Source organism: Pongo pygmaeus, chromosome 3, assembly GCF_028885625.2.
Source record: "Pongo pygmaeus isolate AG05252 chromosome 3, NHGRI_mPonPyg2-v2.0_pri, whole genome shotgun sequence".
NCBI classification, from domain to species: domain Eukaryota; kingdom Metazoa; phylum Chordata; class Mammalia; order Primates; family Hominidae; genus Pongo; species Pongo pygmaeus.
The window spans coordinates 68,781,483-68,801,646 of record NC_072376.2 but is presented as its reverse complement, the minus strand read 5'-3'; the positions used below and the strand labels follow the sequence as shown (position 1 = coordinate 68,801,646).

The following is a 20,164-nucleotide window of genomic DNA, read 5'->3' as shown; positions in this document are numbered from 1 at the left end:
CATAGTGATTTCCTTGTGTACAATTATATCTCACATGGAAATTCACCTTTGCTTATATTTGCATGGCATTTTCTTGTCTCTTGTCAGTTTTACATCAGATCTTTCTGGCTAAAAACATTTTGTACACATGGGTCTCAATCCACATCCTATTCAGCTTTTCAGACCCAGATACAAGTGTCTGTATGTAGCTCCCTTAATGCATTTAGACAGGACTTTTTTCTTCTCTGCTTTACATTTACTATAGCTTAATAGATGTTTACTAGAATATGCCTTAAGATCTAGGTATTTTTATGGATATCTTTCTCCTAATATAATTAAGAACTGTGGCAGTATTGTCTTGGAAATTATACCATATATCAAGTAAATATTTCAGAAAGGAAGGCAGAGGAAAACCTAGTCAGGCAATTACATGACCACTTAAACCTGCTTTATAAATGTTGAGAAGTATCCGTGGCACATAGTATTAGGAAGCATCCAGCACAGGAGGATGATGTAGGCTGGGAGGCTAGACCCATCTCATCTTTTCATGTCTTTCTGATTGCTTTATATTCACTGGAAGCTGATTAGATTGTGCCCATCAGATTAAGGGTGGATCTGCCTTCCCCAGGCCACTGACTCAAATGTTAATCTCTTTTGGTCAACACCCACACAGCCACACCCAGGATTAATACTTTGTATCCCTCAATCTAATCAAGTTGACACTCAGTATTAACCACCACAGTGAGCATTTGATAAATTTTAGCTATTTTCTTATATTGTAATTAAAACCAATTTAGACACATCTTCAGAAACAAACAGCCCTGTGATTCTGTTTCCTTTTAAGTACATTCAAAGCTCTGTCTGTAAGATGAAACAATAAATTTCAGATGTTTATGCACTTTTGCTTTAGCTAAATCATTGTCTAGCATAGAAGTAAAAATGCTCAAATGACAAGGTCTCATAGTTTTCATTTTTCAAGTTTTTTCCCCAGTTTGTGGATAGAAGAAATTTTTTTTAACCAAGATGTTGACATCCCACGTTTTTGGTAAAGACTTGACCCCTGTTTCCAGGTGGTCCTTAAAACAGTGCCGCACTTCTTACATATTCCTGCACATCATCTATAAGAGGGATATGTAGCCTAGAAATAGATGAAACAACAGGTTTCCACAAGGGTACAGATTTTGAGTCAAAGGACACCATGAAAAAGGGTGTCCTGAATTTATTCTTAGAGACTAATTTCCTTGCCACTCTTGAATTTTGCTTATAGCACCAGAATTTTATTGCCACCATTTTCTTTTTCTGAAATATGTCAAATATTTGAAAACATAGAAGTAGATGATAGGTGTGATATATTTCAGTGATTTAAAAATAGTAAATTTTCTAAGCCCTTGAGAAAATTCCTTTTTGTTTTCTTTGGAAAATGTTGAATATGAATCTCACTGAAGTAAAAAACAATTGATTTATGTGCATTGTATTAGTCTGTTCTCACACTACTAATAAAGACATCCCCAAGACTGGGTAATTTATAAAGGAAAGAGGTTTAATTGACTTACAGTTCTGCATGTCTGGGAAAGCCTTAGGAAACTTACAATCATGGCAGACCTGGGGATGAACATGTTCTTCTTCACATTGTGCCAGGAAGGTGAAAATTGAGAGCCAAGTGAAGGGGGACGCCCCTTATAAAACCATCAGATCTCCTGAGTACTTACTCACTATCACAAGAATAGCATGGGGGAAACCACCCCCATGACTGAATTACCTCCTATTTTGTCCCTCCCACCATACATGGGGATTATGGGAACTACAATTCAAGATGATATTTGGGTGGGAGCACAGCCAAACTATATCATGGGTCAAAACAAAAATGAACTGGATATTATTTATAAGTGCTTCCTCAACCCAATTTGTATTTTTCTTAGGACATTTATTCAACTTCATGAATGTAATACTATGCCAAGTGGTTGTTATGCACTGTGATTATTGGACACAAATATTCTTAGGGCTATTACAGACAACTGTTGTGATTAAGTTATTGATAAATTTCACATGAGACCATAACAATGTTGCATCAAAAATATTAGAAGACTATTCATGATATCCAGGAATATGCAATTTAATTCTTTGACCATCTTTAATTGGCTTAGAATAGTTTCCTTGGAGAATATTTAATAGAGATTACTCATGAGAGAAAACAGAAGAAAATAGGAATGGAATCTGTTGGGCACAGCTGAAAGTGCAGTGTAAGGGATCTCCTTGTGTACTAGTCACAGGGTTTTTTGGGTAGGGAATCTACACAGTGGCTGACAGCCATTGCCTGAGATGTTCTCAGATGAAACATCTTTACAGGCATGACTGTGCATAGAAAGTTGCACCAGCTGTAGAAACTTCACACCATCTGACTGAACATAGCCTTATCCCTCAGAGTGTAAATAAACTAACTCAAGATTACTAGCAAATCTGGACCATCCAGATGGCTCCAGCAGACATTTAATTGATAAGACAAAGAAACAACTATTATTTAGCGTATCTTAATTTTATTTTGTGCCATGTTTTCATATATGTGTTTATTGAATGAGTGGAGTTGCTACAAGTAAAATCATGAAATTTAGTTTTTCCTCATGCCACTGTCTTTGAAACATAAAATAGTAGATCTCCCTTTTCTGCTTGGACAATATTTGTGGCAGACCTTGTGGCAAGTGTGCTTATTTTAGATATTGAGGTCTAACTTGGGGGCATTAAAATATTCATTGCTATTTAAAGGAAAATGTGAGTTTTTCATTCAGTTCAATGCTTCTCTCCCTACCCAAACTTTATCATGATTCAGTTTCAGAAACCTACATAAAGAAGGGGCACATGGTCACTTTCTTTTGTCTTTTCTTTCCAACTCTTTAATAATAATTGTCCTTTAATGTTTCTCCTGTACTCAAATTCAGAGAGGAGTTTCCCTAAAAATAAAAGCCAAGTCAAAAGTGACTAGTGTATCTGACATCTGGCATTGGTGTCTTAGCTGGGATAGATGCCCAAATATGTCTGTCTCTCAATGGACTATTCTGTGGGTTGTTCTGAAACTCCCCCATGTGGGAAGCTATCACTGCAATATTTTGTGAAAAGGTCAATGTACCTTCTGTATTCTCTTCTCACTTCCTGCTTCTGGTGTTACACCACAAAAAGACTCCTGATGGAGTCTATACACTCATCTCATCAGTGTAACCTTCAAGATAATTCATGTCTCTTTGTTTACCAGGGTCCTCTTGGACCCTGAAAATAGCTAACACACTTGTTCCTTACCCTTCTTATTAGTGCTTCTTGCTTCCTGTCTCTAATTCTCTGCCATTTTCATCTTTCTCCTCAGCTTTACTTTTAAAAGTGTCGATGTCAGAGTCACATACCAAATTCGCTACATGCAGATCTCTAGGTGGTTGATCGAATTGATTTGAAGAAGTTTGAGGTGTAAGGGAGAAATATTTAACATTCTGACAATTATTTCCAATAAATACTCTCTATACATGTTTCTGTATTTGTAGATAAGCTTTAGGTAGATGATGGGATAAAATCTGAAGAACCAACTTTGGGTCAATCCCTCAGCAAGTCCTGAATAAATTATCAAGATATATATCACCAATTGTTCCCATTTCTGTGCCTCAGTTCAAATTGAAATGACAGGGGACATATCTTTTAATATCCTATCACATATATTTCATGTATACGCTGTCTACATGGCAAATGTATCTTCTGTTTGCTTTCTTGTTTTTTGTTTGTTTGTTTAATATCATCTAATCCTTTATGAAGGCATTTAAGCATTGAACTGAATTCCCTTCCTGTGCCTCAGGAAAAAATTTAGGCACCTATTGGAGCTGAATTATCTTATACTATAAATCTCTCAGTCCTTTTTGAGCAGAACGATAATCAGGTGAAGTACTTACTGAACCATTCAGATACAAAAATATTTATCTTGGTTGATAAGAAATTTAAAAACAAAATGTACTGTAGCAGAATATATTACAAAGAGGAAAAAGAGAGAGATTTTATATAAGGCTTCTCTAAGATGTAGTAGAAGAACTCCCTCTTTTTTTGTTTATATAATTGAGATTTGAAAAATGTCCACAGTGCAAGCTGATAGCTTTCAACTAGTTCTCAATTACGAAGGATGTTTTTAAATTCTGAATTTCTGTAGGACTCTAAACAGAGAGAAACTGGAGAGCCAAGGGACCTGAAGTCAAAGTTCAAAAGTGTGACCAAAATTAAGAAATATTACAAGTATATTAAAATTAAGCAGATTATCAAATTCTAAGTGTAGAAATAAGGTTAGGTCTGTTTGAGTAAACACATGTTTACTTAAATTATTTTATATATACCAAATATTTATAGATTGAGGCTAAATTCCAAGAAAGCCACGCTTCAAATTTGAAGATGTTGCCATCATACAAAAGATTTTACATAATCTTTAAACAAAACCATATAGTCATACATAAAAAGCTTTCTTTCTTTTTTTTTTTTTTTAAGGTGGAGTTTCGCTCTTGTTACCCAGGCTGGAGTGCAATGGCACAATCTTGGCTCACCACAACCTCCACCTCCCGGGTTCAAGTGATTCTCCTACCTCAGCCTCCCAAGTAGCTGGGATTACAGGCATGCACCACCACACCTGGCTTATTTTGTATTTTTAGTAGAGATGGGGTTTCTCCATGTTGGTCAGGCTGGTCTTGAACTCCCGATCTCAGGTGGTTCACCCACCTTGGCCTACCAAAGTGCTGGGATTACAGGTGTGAGCCACCGCACCCAGCCAAAAACACACTCTTTAAGGCTAAAATCATTTTACTCCATATTGTGTTGCATATATTCAACTTAGTAGCTTTAACAAAACACATAAGAATTTTAAATATTAACCAAAAAAATTCTTAAAAAATCAATTTATGTCATCCCCACATCACTGTGACTTATCTGTACAATAAATTCATTTAATTCTATTACATTTATTTTTTATTAGAATGTTGCTATTGTACTCTGAAGGGTCAAATGATACAGTTATATAGTATAGCACCACCAGAAAAATATTTTATAGCAAGAGGAAACATTGAGAAAAAATAGAAAATAGTTCAATTGATTTGACATGAACAAATATCTCTTAAATAAGGATATACGGGTGACCAGAGTCTCTAAGAAAATTTTAAATTTCTAAGAAATTTTTAAGAAATTTTAAATTTCTAAGAAAATTTTAAATCTATTAATGAATTATATATATATATATATATATATATACACACACATATATACGCTAATGAAAAAATATGAGTAATAAATCATGGTCAACGTTTCAAAATTTATAATTTTTAGGATACCACAATTTTCTGGATTTTTAATGTAGCATTTTATTTAGTCAGGAAAATTTACTGAATGTTTTTGTGCAAGGCCCTGGGGGATGCAAAAATAAGGTAATTTGAAGTCATTGGCCTTCAAAGAGATAAATTGTTAAACAAAGAAGATAAGGTACATGGTGCCTGATTGACAAGGATGGCGATTCAGAGTTAGGAGGCAGAAAATGCCACAAGAAACATGATGCTTTCCCAATACTTTGCATTTACCTAATAAGTTTTATCATATGAAATGAGTGGCGGGGATCATAATTTTATGACTGCACTCTGACTTTGTGCCCTTGGACAAATTATATATCTTGAGTCCTCATTTATTTTTTCTTCACAATAAGATAGTAGTTCCTAATGCATGAAATTGCTGTCAGAATTAAGCTATATCTTTTTTTAAAATTTTTTAAATTAATTTTTTAGATGGATTTTCACTCTTGTTACCCAGGCTGGAGTGCATCGGCATGATCATGGGTCACTGTAACCTTCACCTACCAGGTTCAAGTGATTCTCCTTCCTCAGCTTTCTGATTAGCTGGGATTACAGTTGCCCACCACCATGCCCGGCTAATTTTGTATTTTTAGCAGAGATGGGATTTCACCTTGTTGGCCAGTCTGGTCTCGAACTCCAGACCTCAAGAGATCCGCCCGCCTCAGCCTCTCAAAGTGCCGATTACAGGCGTGAACCACTACGCCCGGCCCTATATCTTTAACTTGGACAGTGCTAGACATACAATCAACTGTCAATTAATAATAGTAACAATATAAATTATTAGAAAATTTTATTGTTACTCCCACTTTACATGTGAAATGCTGCCTACCCTTAAGCAGCTTGTATCTGGCAGAGTTACCTAAGAAAAGCATGTCTATATGGCTCACTCCATGGCTTTCTTAGGAAGATTCCTTTAAATGTCATGCAGTTTTCCATTTTCTCCTTCATCCCTTAACATTAAACCTTCCAGATGTTTCTTTTCCATTCTAAAAGCATATACAGAAGAACAGAGAATAAATTGCATAATCTGGTTAGCACCTAAGTGGCAGAATCCTAATTCTGGTCCCTGTTGACAAAGCCAGTGTATCTTTTCCTACACGAAAAGAAGGAAACTTAAGAGGGAGCAATGACTTTGGGCTGGAGGGAAATGATCAGAATTTAAACTGGATACTAAAGGGTACTATGCTCGTTAGAGATCGCATTGATCTGCATGTGACACATTTCAGCTAAACATGGGGGATTCACTGAAATTTTTCCTCTTATAAAAAGTGCTCACAGCCAGATAGTGCCTGGCTTTGGTTCACCAGCTTGAGGATGCTGGGGCTAAATTTCCTTTCTCTATTCTTCATACTGTCAGATGGATATTGAAGCTCCAGCCATTACAACATTATTTAGACAGCAGGGGAGAAAAAGGAAATGGGAAGTTTGACACCTGCATTAGTAGAGCAAATTTGCCCTCCTATGCCTGGCACATTTCCAGTTTTCTGTCATTTTTCAGAAATGTGTCATATGATCATCCCTTCCTATAAGAGACTCTGGAAAGAAGTTTTATCTTTTAAGGTTCATGACAGTGAATCTGATGAGACTGGTAAAATGATGGGAATGTATACTGAGTGAACCACAAATTATGTGCCCCAAAGGTGGGCTTACTTGCATGGCCAGAGATGGGAGAAAGAAATTACAAGCAACCAAAGGTTCAGAGATTTTGGAGACTGATGAATAATCTAGTCATAATCAGAAAGCAGTGGTTCTTAGGGGTCAACCAGGCCGGGCGAGGTGGCTCATGCCTGTAATCCCAGCATGCTGGGAGACCGAGGTGGCCAGATCACGAGGTCAGGAGATCAAGTCCATCCTGGCCAACATGGTGAAACTCCATCTCTACTAAAACTACAAAAATTAGCCGGGTGTGGTGTCAGGTGCCTGTAATCCCAGCTACTCAGGAGGCTGAGGCAGGAGGATTGCTTGAACCCGGGAGGCAGAGGCTGCAGTGAATCGAGATCGTGCCACTGCACTCTAGCCTGGTGACAGAACAAGAATCTATCTCAAAATAAATAAATAGATAAATAAATAAATACAGTCAACCAAAGGAGTGGGGAAACATTTATTTAAAAACAGAAAAAAGTCTCATGAGAGATACAAACGAAGACAGTGTTTTAGAAATTACAGAGATTATGGTTACAACTCTGAGAAAGATAGAGTGTAGGAGGAAAAGAGAGAAAATGTGAAGATAATCCTTGAGAATAGCTTCACTGAGAAAGCAGTAATAAGACCAAGGAAAGGTGTGGCCAGAGAAGCAAGACAAGGTGGAAAGTGAGTAGCGTCATAGAAGCCCATGCAGTGAAGGAAAGCAGGGTCACTATTTGGAGACTTCAACTATCCTACACTTGCATTAAGAAAAATGAAACGAAAAACCTACTGCTTTTAAAGTTTCTTCCATGACTTCAGAGAGAAATTCTTGTAGACTCTCTGGGAAATGTCATGACTCAAGGCTTGAGCTAATTGATGGAAGAGGATAGCAGCTGGAATAAAATACAAATTATTTTAGAAGTTTTACTGTCAAAGAGAAGGGAATTTAGTGAGGATGGGAGTTACAGAAGATAACAAACATAAGAAAAGTTATTTTATGTAGTTTTTGTGTTTTGTTGTTAATGAGGAAATATTAGCATGTGTGTCAGAAAAATGCTGGTGGAAATTTAGAGATTAAAATGGAAAAAAATAGGAGGGAAAATACTTGACTTTTTAAGTGGATGTTTTATTTATTTTTGATTGTTCAAAGTCTGATAATGTACAGACTTACATGCTTGCCAAATATAGTTCATTTGTTTAAGTTACAGTGAATAACATTTATTAAACTGTTGAATGTTTACTATATTCCAGCAAAGTTACACAGGTTATCTCATTTGGTGATTGAAAAATTCCTAAGAATATCTGCTTCAAAATGTTGTCATGAGAATGCAATTATCAACATGTAAAATGCTTAAAACAGGTCCTAGCATGTTATAAGCAGTACTACTATAGTTATAATTAATAGCAATTGTAGAAACAATATTTTACACTGCTTTCTTTTATAGAAAACTAGAGTTCAAGTAATTTAATAAATGGATCTGCATTAATGAAAGAAAGTAAATTAGAAATTACTTTGAAAGAAACTAAATTAGAATTCTGTCTCAGGTGTGTCTGACTCCAAACCCCACTGAGTTTCAGGAGGAATGGATTCTGTTAAACATCTTAAAGAGAGTGTCACACTCATAGGCCTAGTTCAGGGACAGGGACAGTCTTCTACAGACTTAGTAGAGGAGTTGAGTTTATCAAAAGCAATGAATAATTCAAAACCCAATTCTTAGATAAGGTTATGGTTATTAAAAGAGAATACAAGGTAGGAACAAAATGTCAGCAGCAAAATGGGTAACCAGGATGAGCACAAGTTGGAGTCATTAGTAGTCAGGGTATTGCCTAATATTGGCGAGGTGCTCCTTAAATTTCTTCTGCTAAAATGTTAGATTTTTTTTCTGGAGGCTAGAACTATCCTACACTTGCATATGGGAGGCAAGCAAATTTAACTTTTAGAAAGAATGGCATGCAAATGCTAAGAATCAGGTAAGGCATTTAATACTAAAAACTCAGTTATTAAATCAAGTTAAATAGAATAATCCCAAATTCTTTAAATGTTTATGTAGTGCAGTTTGCAATATACTGAATCACTGATCCTTGGATCTTAGGGCATTATATCAATTTTTATATATATAATCAATCAATCCATATATGGTCAATTTTTCTTAAAAAAGTAATTGTTATTAACCACAGAAATAAGCACTCAAATAGAAACCACATGTAGTTACTGTATTCTTAATTTTGGAGACTTTAATGACTTTGAAATATTAATTTATGTATTTATTTATCCTTCACTTCACAAACATTTATTATAAAGTACCATTCAGAAGCCAGTATGTTTGGAAATAAATAATGAGCTGGCTCTCACCTGTAATCCCAGCACTTTGGGAGGCCAAGGCAGGCGAATCACGAGGTCAGGAGATCGAGACCATCCTGGCTAACATGGTGAAACCCCATCTCTACGAAAAATATAAACAATTACCCAGGCATGGTGGTGGGCGCCTGTAGTCCCAGCTACTTGGGAGGCTGAGGCAGGAGAATGGCGTGAACCTGAGAGGGAGAGCTGGCAGTGAGCCGAGATCGTGCCACTGCACTCCAGCCTGGGCAACAGAGTGAGACTCCATCTCTAATAATAATAATAACAATAATAATAATAATAATAATAATAATAATGAGCTGTATACCTGTAAGAAAGATGGAGTATTCCAGAGTGAAAAAGCCATGCACTTCAGAATTAGGAATTATATACCATCACATAACATATAGATTACAAAAGTAATACAAGAAGGATTTGCAAATGAAGTAATGTCTTCTTTCACACTGAATCTAAGATTTGTATATATAATTATATAAATAATTATATCCAATTAGAAAGGTTAAAAAAGGCAAATATAACAGTTATTTTAAAATCCCAGGGACTGTGTATATACGTGTTTATTAAAGAAGCTGTCAAAATTAACCTTTTAGAATTGTAACTGAATGCAAGTCCAGCTGCTCACTGCTCGAGGGCCAGAATACAAGAAGCAAAGTGTAGTGAAAGGAAAGCAACTTCATTCAAATGCTAGCAGTTGGGAAATGGTCAGGTTCTTGCCTCCAAAAGACCATTTCAAATGTTAGTCTTGGGAGAAGGGGTTTAAAAGGGAGAGACTTGGTATGGAAACCAGCAGGAGAAACGCAGGGTGCAGGTCTGAATATCTTGTTCCAAAGGCTATCTTGAGTCACCGTCCACCTGGAGTGCTGGCTGGACCATCTCGGTTGTGGCTGGGTTGTAGATTATCTGTCCTGAGGCAATCTCCTTGCTGGGGAGAATTCCGCAGCTGGGCCTCCTTGCCTGGCTTGTTATAAAATTAGACCCTGGAATTTCTTAACAAGCATGCAGTTAGATAAGTGTGTATGGTGCAAGGGACTGTCTGCTGGGAAACAGGGAAGCAGAGTTTCGAAGTACATTTCAAGGCTTTATCTCAAGGCTAAGAAAAAATGTTTCTACAATCTGTTTCAAGGTTACATCTTAAGACTTGAGAGGAAAAAAAGAAAAAAAAAGGTTTAAAATGAATTTCAAAGTTAAAATACTTGGTTACAAAATTAAATAAAATGCATTCACATGGGAACATCATCTTTGATATACGCACAAACACATATGCACATAAATTTTCACTGCTATTGATGTTTACTATCTACTCATTTAGTATAAACGCTTGTTTCAAGAAAGATTAAGTGTTAAAAATCATAACTTTATCTGAGAGATGAATGAGTTAAGGCTAATTAAGTATTTCATTAAAGAAAGAGAACATACTAAAGTATTAATTATATTTAAAGCCTCAAACAATATACTTAAATTATGTGCTGAGCAGTTTTTTTTAAATGAGTAAGTTACAAGGCTTGTTTAGAGTAAAAAATAAGAGTGTTTTATCTATCGAAATCAAATTTTGCTAAGGCAGTTTCTAAAAATGATGAGCCAAGAGGCTGTTATATATTTTAGCAAATGTTATATTTATGAAACAATAACAATGCCAATTTATATTCTTTTCTGTGCTTAAGTACTAGATATAATGTCATGTAGGTCAGATGAAGGATATTTATATTTAAAGTGTTCTGACATCTCACTGGTTCTCAGTATAGATAGAAAGATGTTAACTAATTCTAGACTTTTAAAATTAATTCAGGAATAACCAACCATACAATAACTATTGAGTTTATAATTTCCAATTCAGCACAGAAAAAAAATGATAAACCTAATAATTGGAAATTGACTAAATGTCTTCATAAAGACAGAGATTTGTGGAATTCAATTTTTAAAAAAGTTCAACTATATAGTTGCTTTTTATAAGGAGTATAACTAAAATGTAAGGACATGAAACTCAGCTGCCCACCTGAGCTGCTCATTCCCAGCACATGGCCAGTGAGGACATAGCGAGTGACGAGGAACACATGGTCATCCACGAGGAGGGGGTGATGATGTCATTGCTGATGACGGCTTTAGCACCACTGACACTGATCTCAAGTTCAAGGAGTGGGTGACCGGCTGAGAGTGGGGACAGCTCTGGGGAGGAGCCAGAGGGCAACAAGGGCTTTGGTGGGAAGGTATTTGCACCTGTCATTTTTTCCTCCTTTACTCCTGCCGCCCCTTGCTGGATCCTGAGCCCCCAGGGTCCCCCGATCCACCTGCAGTTTTTGGCAAAGTCTATGGTCCCACCCCGTCCTCCTCCTACACATACTTGGATGCTTCCTCCTCAACCTTGGCACCCACCTCCTTCTTACTGGGCCCAGGAGCCTTCAAGCCCAGGAGTCTGGTCAGGGCAGCAGAGCGGGCCCCCTACGGCCTGTATCCCTGGGGATGGGGGCCCAGGGACGCCTTCCAAGGTAACCTGTTTCCTCCCAATGGATCCTGCCACCTTCTGGTGCAAGAGACCTGAAAGTGTGGGCGACCTGGAGCTACCAGGCCCCTCAGTCATTGCGGTCCCTCCCAACACTAAGGCTTTCCTAGGCAGGAGCTGGGCTGAGCCACCCGGGGGGCAGAGCCTGAAGAGGAGAAACCGACTGGGCTTTGGGGGTCAGGGCAGAGGGAACACCACGGACATGGATCCCACACTGGAGGACCCCACCATGCCCAAATGCAAAATGAGAAGATGCTCCAGCTGCAGCCCAAAGTCTAACACCCCCAAGTGTGCCATGTGTGATGGGGACAGCTTCCCCTTTGTCTGTACAGGTGGAGAAGCTGAGGACGGGCTCAGGGAACCAGAGACCGAGAAGGCGCTGTCCTCTTCACTGCACACGCCCTGGACCAGTGCCGGCCCTGATCATGCAGCTCTTCCAGGCCCACTGCTTCTTCCTGTCCACTAGGCCACAGCCGCCCTCCAGGCCCACTATGCACACATCTTCCCCTCCAAGGTTTGTTCTGCCGCTGCCCTGACTCCCAGCCCTGCGGGGGTCCTGACCCCACCTCACCTGGCTCAGACTCTGACGCTGCCCTGGCTGCCCCACCACTGCCTCTGCCCAAGAGTCACGTGAGGCTGACAGTAGGGGCAGGGGCAGCAGTGGTGCCAGTTGGGGGGCGGTCCAGTGGGAGGAGCCTCAGCCTCGCGGGCTGCTCTGTGGGATTGATGACTGCATGATCTTCTGGGCACCTCACGGATCTTCAACTGCAGATGAAATGGATGCTGGTGGTGGGTGCAGGGCCGCTGGGAGACGCTGCATGAGTCCCAGAGGCTGGACTGGGGCAGGTGCCAACTGAAGCTGCTGGGGCAGCATGGGCAGGATGTTCTGCACACAAACCTTGGAGAAGAAGATGTGTGCATAGCGGGTCCACTGCTGCTGCCCCTGCCCTGACTCCCAGCCCTGCCTGACCCCATCTCACCCTGCTCAGGCTCTGGCGCAACCCTGGCTGCCCTGCCACTGCCTCTGCCCCAGAGTTGGGCCTTGACAGCCTGGCTGGAAGGGGACACCCCAGCCCTGCCTCAACACCTGGGTCCCTCCATAACTACCACAGGCAGGTGGGTGACCCCAAAGAAGATCCCAGGACTCACAGTACCCCCTGAGAACATGGACAGTATGTGGGGGTAGCAATGGAGGGCAGGATGGTTATCTTCTGCCGGGTAAAGCCATTTAATCCTTTCAGTTTGGGTGGGACGGAATAAGGCCTGCTTCTTTTTTTTTTTTTTTGGAGACACAGTCTTGCTCTGTCGCCCAGGCGGGAGTGCAGTGGTGCAATCTTGGCTCATGGCAACCTCTTCCTGCCAGGTTCATGCCATTCTCCTGCCTCAGCCTTCCGGGTAGCTGGGATTACAGGTGCACACTACCACATCCGGCTAATTTTTGTATTTTTAGTACAGACAGGGCTTCACCATCTTGGCCAGGTTGATTTTGATCTCCTGACATCGTGATCCGCCTGCCTCCACCTCCCAAAGTGCTGGGATTACAGGCGTGAGCCACCATGCCTGGCCAAGGCCTGCTCCTCTTATATATACCCCCTACCCCTGCAGCTGTGCCAGGGGAAAGCTGGGCAGTTTCCCTCCTCCGAGCCCCTGTACATACCATGAAGTGTGGGACCTTCAGAGCTTTTCACTTTTCGGAAAATAGCTCCTGCTGGGGCTACAAGATGGAGTGTGAAGAGGGCCTTGGGCCACAGGGAGGCGCCTGTGGAATAGGGGGAGTTCATGCATCCCTTCTTTCCCCAGAGGGGCTGGACTCAGGTGAGTATGGGGGTGGGGGCTCCTGCACTTCGACACAGGCAGTGGGAGGGTTTTCTCCCCATTCCCTCTGCACTCTCAACTTGAATTGTACTTTTTAAAAAGTGATTCACCCTGCCTTTGCCCCCTTCCCCAGAACAGAACACGTTGATCATGGGCGATATTTCTTATTGTGCCGAAAAGTTGCCATGACCATCATTAAATCTGTTTAACACCAAATAATAAGGAAAATAAAATAAAAATTTCAGGCTTGGTGCAGAAACTCACTCCAAATGAATTACCTACCAAAATATTTATATAATGGTGGAAATATCCCAAAATTCCATATTTAGGGATTTATACACAAAAGATAAAAAAATTAGAGGCCAAGAGGCTGCCGGAAGGGAAAAACGGGGCCTGGAAAGGCTGTTGTGAGGAATGAGCTGGGCCTAAAGAGGCCACTGGCAGGCGGGAGCTGGGCCTGCCAAAGCGGCCAAAAAGCAGGAGCTTGGGAATGGGGAGGCTGCAGTGAGGCGAGAGCTAGCTGGGCCTGGAGAGTCTGCCGTGAGGCCAAGACCGGGCCCGTGCAGGCCTTTGGGAGGCAGGAGGCCGGGCCTGCAAAGGCCGACTGGAGGTCAAGTTCTGGGCCTGAAGAGGCCGCCAAAAGTCAAAACCAGGGCCTGGGAAGTCCGCCAAGAGCCACGAGCTGGGCTGGCCGAAAGAGGCCACTGGGAGGCAGGAGGAGCTGGGCCTGGAGAGACTGACTTGAGGAAGTTTTTTTTTTTTTTTTTCTTTTTAAAAAATTTTTATTTTATAGTGGCAAGAAAATTAGCATGAGGTCTACCCTCAACAAAAGTTTAAATGTAAAATACAGTATTGTTCACTATACGAACAATGTTGGGTAGCAGATGCCTAGAAATTTTTCAATTTGCATAACTGAGATTTTATAACCATTGATCAGCAACTTTCAATTTCCCCTTTACCCTGGCCCTTGAAAACCACCGTTTATTCTTTTTTTTTTTTGACCTAATTGACATTTATAGCATGCTTCATATAACTGCAGAATATACATTCTTTTTTTTCTTTTTATTATTATTATTATAATTATACTTTAGGCTCTATGGTACATGTGCGCAATGTGCAGGTAAGTTACATATGTATACATGTGCCATGCTGGTGCGCTGCACCCACCAACTTGTCATCTAGCATTAGGTATATCTCCCAATGCTATCCCACCCCCCTCCCCCCACCCCACAACAGTCCCCAAAGTGTGATGTTCCCCTTCCTGGGTCCATGTGTTCTCATTGTTCAATTCCCACCTATGAGTGAGAATATGCGGTGTTTGGTTTTTTGTTCTTGCGATAGTTTACTGAGAATGATGATTTCCAATTTCATCCATGTCCCTACAAAGGACGTGAACTCATCATTTTTTATGGCGCATAGTATTCCATGGTGTATATGTGCCACATTTTCTTAATCCAGTCTATGACTGTTGGACATTTGGGTTGGTTCCAAGTCTTTGCTATTGCGAATAATGCCGCAATAAACATACGTGTGTATGTGTCTTTATAGCAGCATGATTTATAGTCCTTTGGGTATATACCCAGTAATGGGATGGCTGGGTCAAATGGAATTTCTAGTTCTAGATCCCTGAGGAATCGCCACACTGACTTCCACAAGGGTTGAACTAGTTTACAATCCCACCAACAGTGTAAAAGTGTTCCTATTTCTCCACATCCTCTCCAGCACCTGTTGTTTCCTGACTTTTGAATGATTGCCATTCTAACTGGTGTGAGATGGTATCTCATTGTGGTTTTGATTTGCATTTCTCTGATGGCCAGTGACGGTGAGCATTTTTTCATGTGTTTTTTGGCTGCATAAATGTCTTCTTTTGAGAAGTGTCTGTTCATGTCCTTTGCCCACTTTTTGATGGGGTTGTTTGTTTTTTTCTTGTAAATTTGTTGGAGTTCATTGTAGATTCTGGATATTAGCCCTTTGTCAGATGACTAGGTTGCGAAAATTTTCTCCCATTTTGTAGGTTGCCTGTTCACTCTGATGGTAGTTTCCTTTGCTGTACAGAAGCTCTTTAGTTTAATTAGATCCCATTTGTCAATTTTGGCTTTTGTTGCCATTGCTTTTGGTGTTTTTGACATGAAGTCCTTGCCCATGCCTATGTCCTGAATGGTATTGCCTAGGTTTTCTTCTAGGGTTTTTATGGTTTTAGGTCTAACATTTAAGTCTTTAATCCATCTTGAATTGATTTTTGTATAAGGTGTAAGGAAGGGATCCAGTTTCAGCTTTCTACATATGGCTAGCCAGTTTTCCCACCACCATTTATTAAATAGGGAATCCTTTCCCCATTTCTTGTTTTTGTCAGGTTTGTCAAAGATCAGATAGTTGTAGATATGTGGCATTATTTCTGATGGCTCTGTTCTGTTCCATTGATCTATATCTCTGTTTTGGTACCAGTACCATGCTGTTTTGGTTACTGTAGCCTTGTAGTATAGTTTGAAGTCAGGTAGCGTGATGCCTCCAGCTTTGTTCTTTTGGCTTAGGATTGACTTGGCGATGCAGGCTCTTTTTTGGTGCCATATGAACTTTAAAGTAGTTTTTTCCAATTCTGTGAAGAAAGTCATTGGTACCTTGATGGGGATGGCATTGAATCTGTAAATTACCTTGGGAAGGATGGCCATTTTCATGATATTGATTCTTCCTACCCATGAGCATGGAATGTTCTTCCATTTGTTTGTATCCTCTTTTATTTCCTTGAGCAGTGGTTTGTAGTTCTCCTTGAAGAGGTCCTTCACATCCCTTGTAATTTGGATTCCTAGATATTTTATTCTCTTTGAAGCAATTGTGAATGGGAGTTCACTCATGATTTGGCTCTCTGTTTGTCTGTTATTGATGTATAAGAATGCTTGTGATTTTTGTACATTGATTTTGTATCCTGAGACTTTGCTGAAGTTGCTTATCAGCTTAAGGAGATTTTGGGCTGAGACAATGGGGTTTTCTAGATATATTATCATGTCATCTGCAAACAGGGACAATTTGACTTTCTCTTTTCCTAATTGAATACCCTTGACTTCCTTCTCTTGCCTAATTGCCCTGGCCAGCACTTCCAACACTACGTTGAATAGAAGTGGTGAGAGAGGGCACCCCTGTCTTGTGCCAGTTTTCAAAGGGAATGCTTCCAGTTTTTGCCCATTCAGTATGATATTGGCTGTGGGTTTGTCATAGATAGCTCTTATTATTTTGAGATATGACCAATCAATACCTAATTTATTGAGAGTTTTTAGCATGAAGGGTTGTTGAATTTTGTCAAAGGCCTTTTCTGCATCTATTGAGATAATCATGTGGTTTTTGACTTTGGTTCTGTTTATATGCTGGATTACATTTATTGATTTGCGTATATTGAACCAGCCTTGCATCCCAGGGATGAAGCCCACTTGATCATGGTGGATAAGCTTTTTGATGTGCTGCTGGATTCTGTTTGCCAGTATTTTATTGAGGATTTTTGCATCAATGTTCATCCAGGATATTGGTCTAAAATTCTTTTTTTGTTGTGCCTCTGCCAGGCTTTGGTATCAGGATGATGCTGGCCTCATAAAATGAGTTAGGGGAAGAGTCTCGCTCTTTCGCCCAGGCCGGAGTGCAGTGGCGCTATCTCGGCTCACTGCAAGCTCCGCCTCCCGGGTTCACGCCATTCTCCTGCCTCAGCCTCCCTAGTAGCTGGGACTACAGGCGCCCGCTACCGCGCCCGGCTAATTTTTTGTATTTCTAGTAGAAACGGGGTTTCACCGTTTTAGCAGGATGGTCTCGATCTCCTGACCTCATGATCCGCCTGCCTCGACCTCCCAATGTGCTGGGATTACAGGCGTGAGCCACCATGCCCAGCCTTGACTTGAGGAAGTTTTGCACCTGGAGAGGCTGCCGAGAGGACGGAGCTGGGCCCTGGGAAGCTGACTTGCAGCTCTTCCAGGCCCATTTCCAGGCCAACTTGAGGATGACTTGGGCTTGCAGAGGCTGCCGGGAGGCCGGAGCTGGCCCTGGAGAGACCGACTCAAGGGCAGTCTGGGCCTGCAGAGGCCGCCAGGAGGAAGAGCTGGGCCTGGAGAGGCCGACTGGAGGAAGTCCAGCGCCTGGAGCGGATGCAAAGGAGCAAACGCTAGGCCACGAAATGCCACCGTGACGTCCCAGCTTGGCCTCCGGGAAGCAGGAGCTTGGCCTGCGGAGGCCGCCCCGAGGTGGGAGCCTGGCCTGAGGAGGCCACGGCGCCAGGCAACAGGTGGGCCTGGAGGGCCCACTGTGAGGTAGAGGCCAGGCCCCTAGAGGCCAGGCCTCTAGAGGCCAATGGGAGGCAGGAGCTGGCACCGGAGGGGCCTTCGTTGAGGATGCGTTGCCCCTGGAGAGGCCGCCGGGAGGCCGGAGCTGGGCCTGGAGAGGCCGACTTCAGGACGATTTGGGCCTGCAGAGGCCGCTGGGAGGCCCAAGCTGGGCCTAGAGGAGCCCACCGACCGGACGCCATTTGGGGCCTGGAGACGCTTTCAGAGGGCAGGAGCTGAGCCTGGAGAGGCCACCGTGAGGCCTGAGCTGGGCCTGGGGAGCTTGGCTTCAGGAAGTTGTGGGCCTACCAGGGCCGCCGGGAGCTGGGCGGGAGCTGAGTCCAAAGAGGTTGTTGGGAGGCCGGAGTTGGGCCTGGAGACGCAGCCGGGAGGAAGAACTGGGCCCAGAGAGGATGCCGGGAGGCTGCAAGTGGGTCTGGAGAGGCCAACTTGAGGAGGCCCAGCGTCTGCCTCCCTCATGGTGGCCTCTGCAGGCCCAGCTGTTCCTCCTGGCTGCGTCTCCCAGCCCAGTTCCTGACTCCCAGCAAGCAAGCTCTTTTGGCTCAGCTCCTGCTGGCGTTTGTAGGCCCCGAAGTTTCTGCAGCCAAGCTGTTGAGGCCCACGTCCTGCCTCCCGGTGGCCTGTACAGGCCCAGTTCTGGCTGGAGAAGAGCCTCTGCAGGCCCCGCTGTTGCCTCCCAGGGGCCTCTCCAGACCCAGCTGTCTCCCCACGGTGGCCTCCCGGGACCAAGTCCCTGCCTGCCTCCCGGCAGCCTGTGTGCAGCCCAGCTCCTCCCTCACGGTGGCCTGTTCAGGCCCAACTCATGCCTCTGGCACCCTGCCCAGAGGCGTGAGCCCCTGCCTCACACTGGCCTCTCTCACGCTGAGAGAGGTCCTCCATCACGCTGGCCTGTTGAGGCCCAGCTCATGACTCCGGTGGCCTCTCCAGGCCCAGCCCCTGCCTCGCGGAGGCCCTCCGGAGGCCAAGCTCATGCGTCACGGTGGCCTCTCCCGGCCTGGCGTTTGCTCCCTTGCATGCACTCCAGACCCTGCACTTCCTCCAGTCGGCCTCTCCAGGCCCAGTTCTTCCTCCCAGCGGCCTCTACAGGCCCAAGTCGTCCTCAAGTTGGCCACCCCAGGCCTGCAAAGGCCGCCGGGAGGCAGGACAGGCCAACTTGATGACAGTCTGGGTCTGCAGAGGCTGCCGGGAGGAAGAGCTGGGCCTGGAGAGGCTGACTGGAGGAAGTGCAGGGCCTGGAGCACATGCAAAGCAGCAAACGCCAGGCCAGGAGAGGCCGCCGTGACGCAGGAGCTTGGCCTCCGGAGGGCCTCCGCGAGGCAGGAGCTGGGCCTGCGGAGGCCGTCCCAAGGTGGGAGCCTGGCCCGAGGAGGCCACGGCGAGGCAAGAGGTGGGCCTGGAGGGCCCACTGTTGAGGTAGAGGCTGGGCCTCTAGAAGCCGCCAGCCAACACGCAGGGACTGGGCCTGGAGAGGCCACCAGAGTCATGAGCTGGGCCTCAACAAGCTACCATCAGGGAGGACCTCTCTCAGCGTGAGAGAGGTCCTCTGAGAGGGGTCCTCTCTCATGCTGAGAGAGGTCCTCTGAGAGGGGTCCTCTCTCACGCTGAGAGAGGTCCTTTCTCACGCTGAAAGAGGTCCTCTCTCACGCTGAGAGAGGTCCTCTGACAGGTCCTCTCTCACGCTGAGGTCCTCTCTCACACTGAGAAGTCCTAGCGTGAGAGAGGACCTCTCTCAGCGTGAGAGAGGCCAGTGTGAGGCAGGGGCTCACGCCTCTGGGCAGGGTGCCAGAGGCATGAGTTGGGCCTCAACAGGCCAGCATGAGGGAGGACCTCTCTCAGCGTGAGAGAGGACCTCTGAGAGAGGTCCTCTGAGAGCGGTCCTCTCTCACGCTGAAAGTGGTCCTCTCTCATGCTGAGAGAGATCCTCTGACAGGTCCTCTCTCACGCTGAGGTCCTCTCTCACACTGAGAACTCCTAGCGTGAGAGAGGACCTCTCTCAGCACGAGAGAGGCCAATGTGAGGCAGGGGCTCATGCCTCTGAGCAGGGTGCCAGAGGCACGAGTTGGGCCTCAACAGGCCAGCGTGAGAGAGGCGCTCTGAGAGGGGTCCTCTCTCACGCTGAGAGGTCCTCTTAGAGGGGTCCTCTCTCACACTGAGAGAGGTCCTCTGAGAGGGGTCCTCTCTCACGCTGAGAGAGGTCCCTTCTCACGCTGAAAGAGGT

General features: G+C 43.5%; 1 protein-coding gene and 1 pseudogene across 1 annotated transcript; one reads left to right on the top strand and one right to left on the bottom strand.

The window, feature by feature from the left end:
- The first annotated feature begins 9,764 nt into the window (after positions 1 to 9,764).
- On the top strand, positions 9,765 to 12,841 carry LOC129034771 (protein capicua homolog). Its single transcript, XM_063663708.1, has 2 exons — positions 9,765 to 12,326; positions 12,802 to 12,841. The coding sequence occupies exon 1, from the start codon at positions 11,622 to 11,624 to the stop codon at positions 12,276 to 12,278; it is 657 nt and encodes a 218-aa protein (XP_063519778.1). The 5' UTR covers positions 9,765 to 11,621; the 3' UTR covers positions 12,279 to 12,326; positions 12,802 to 12,841.
- A 1,103-nt stretch (positions 12,842 to 13,944) lies between these two features.
- On the bottom strand, positions 13,945 to 19,430 carry LOC134739508 (putative uncharacterized protein FLJ44672; annotated as a pseudogene).
- Positions 19,431 to 20,164: the final 734 nt, after the last annotated feature.

Coding starts and splice junctions, on each gene's coding strand:
- LOC129034771 (XM_063663708.1), top strand. CDS start 11,622: ATGGTCCCACCCCGTCCTCCTCCTACACATACTTGGATGCTTCCTCCT.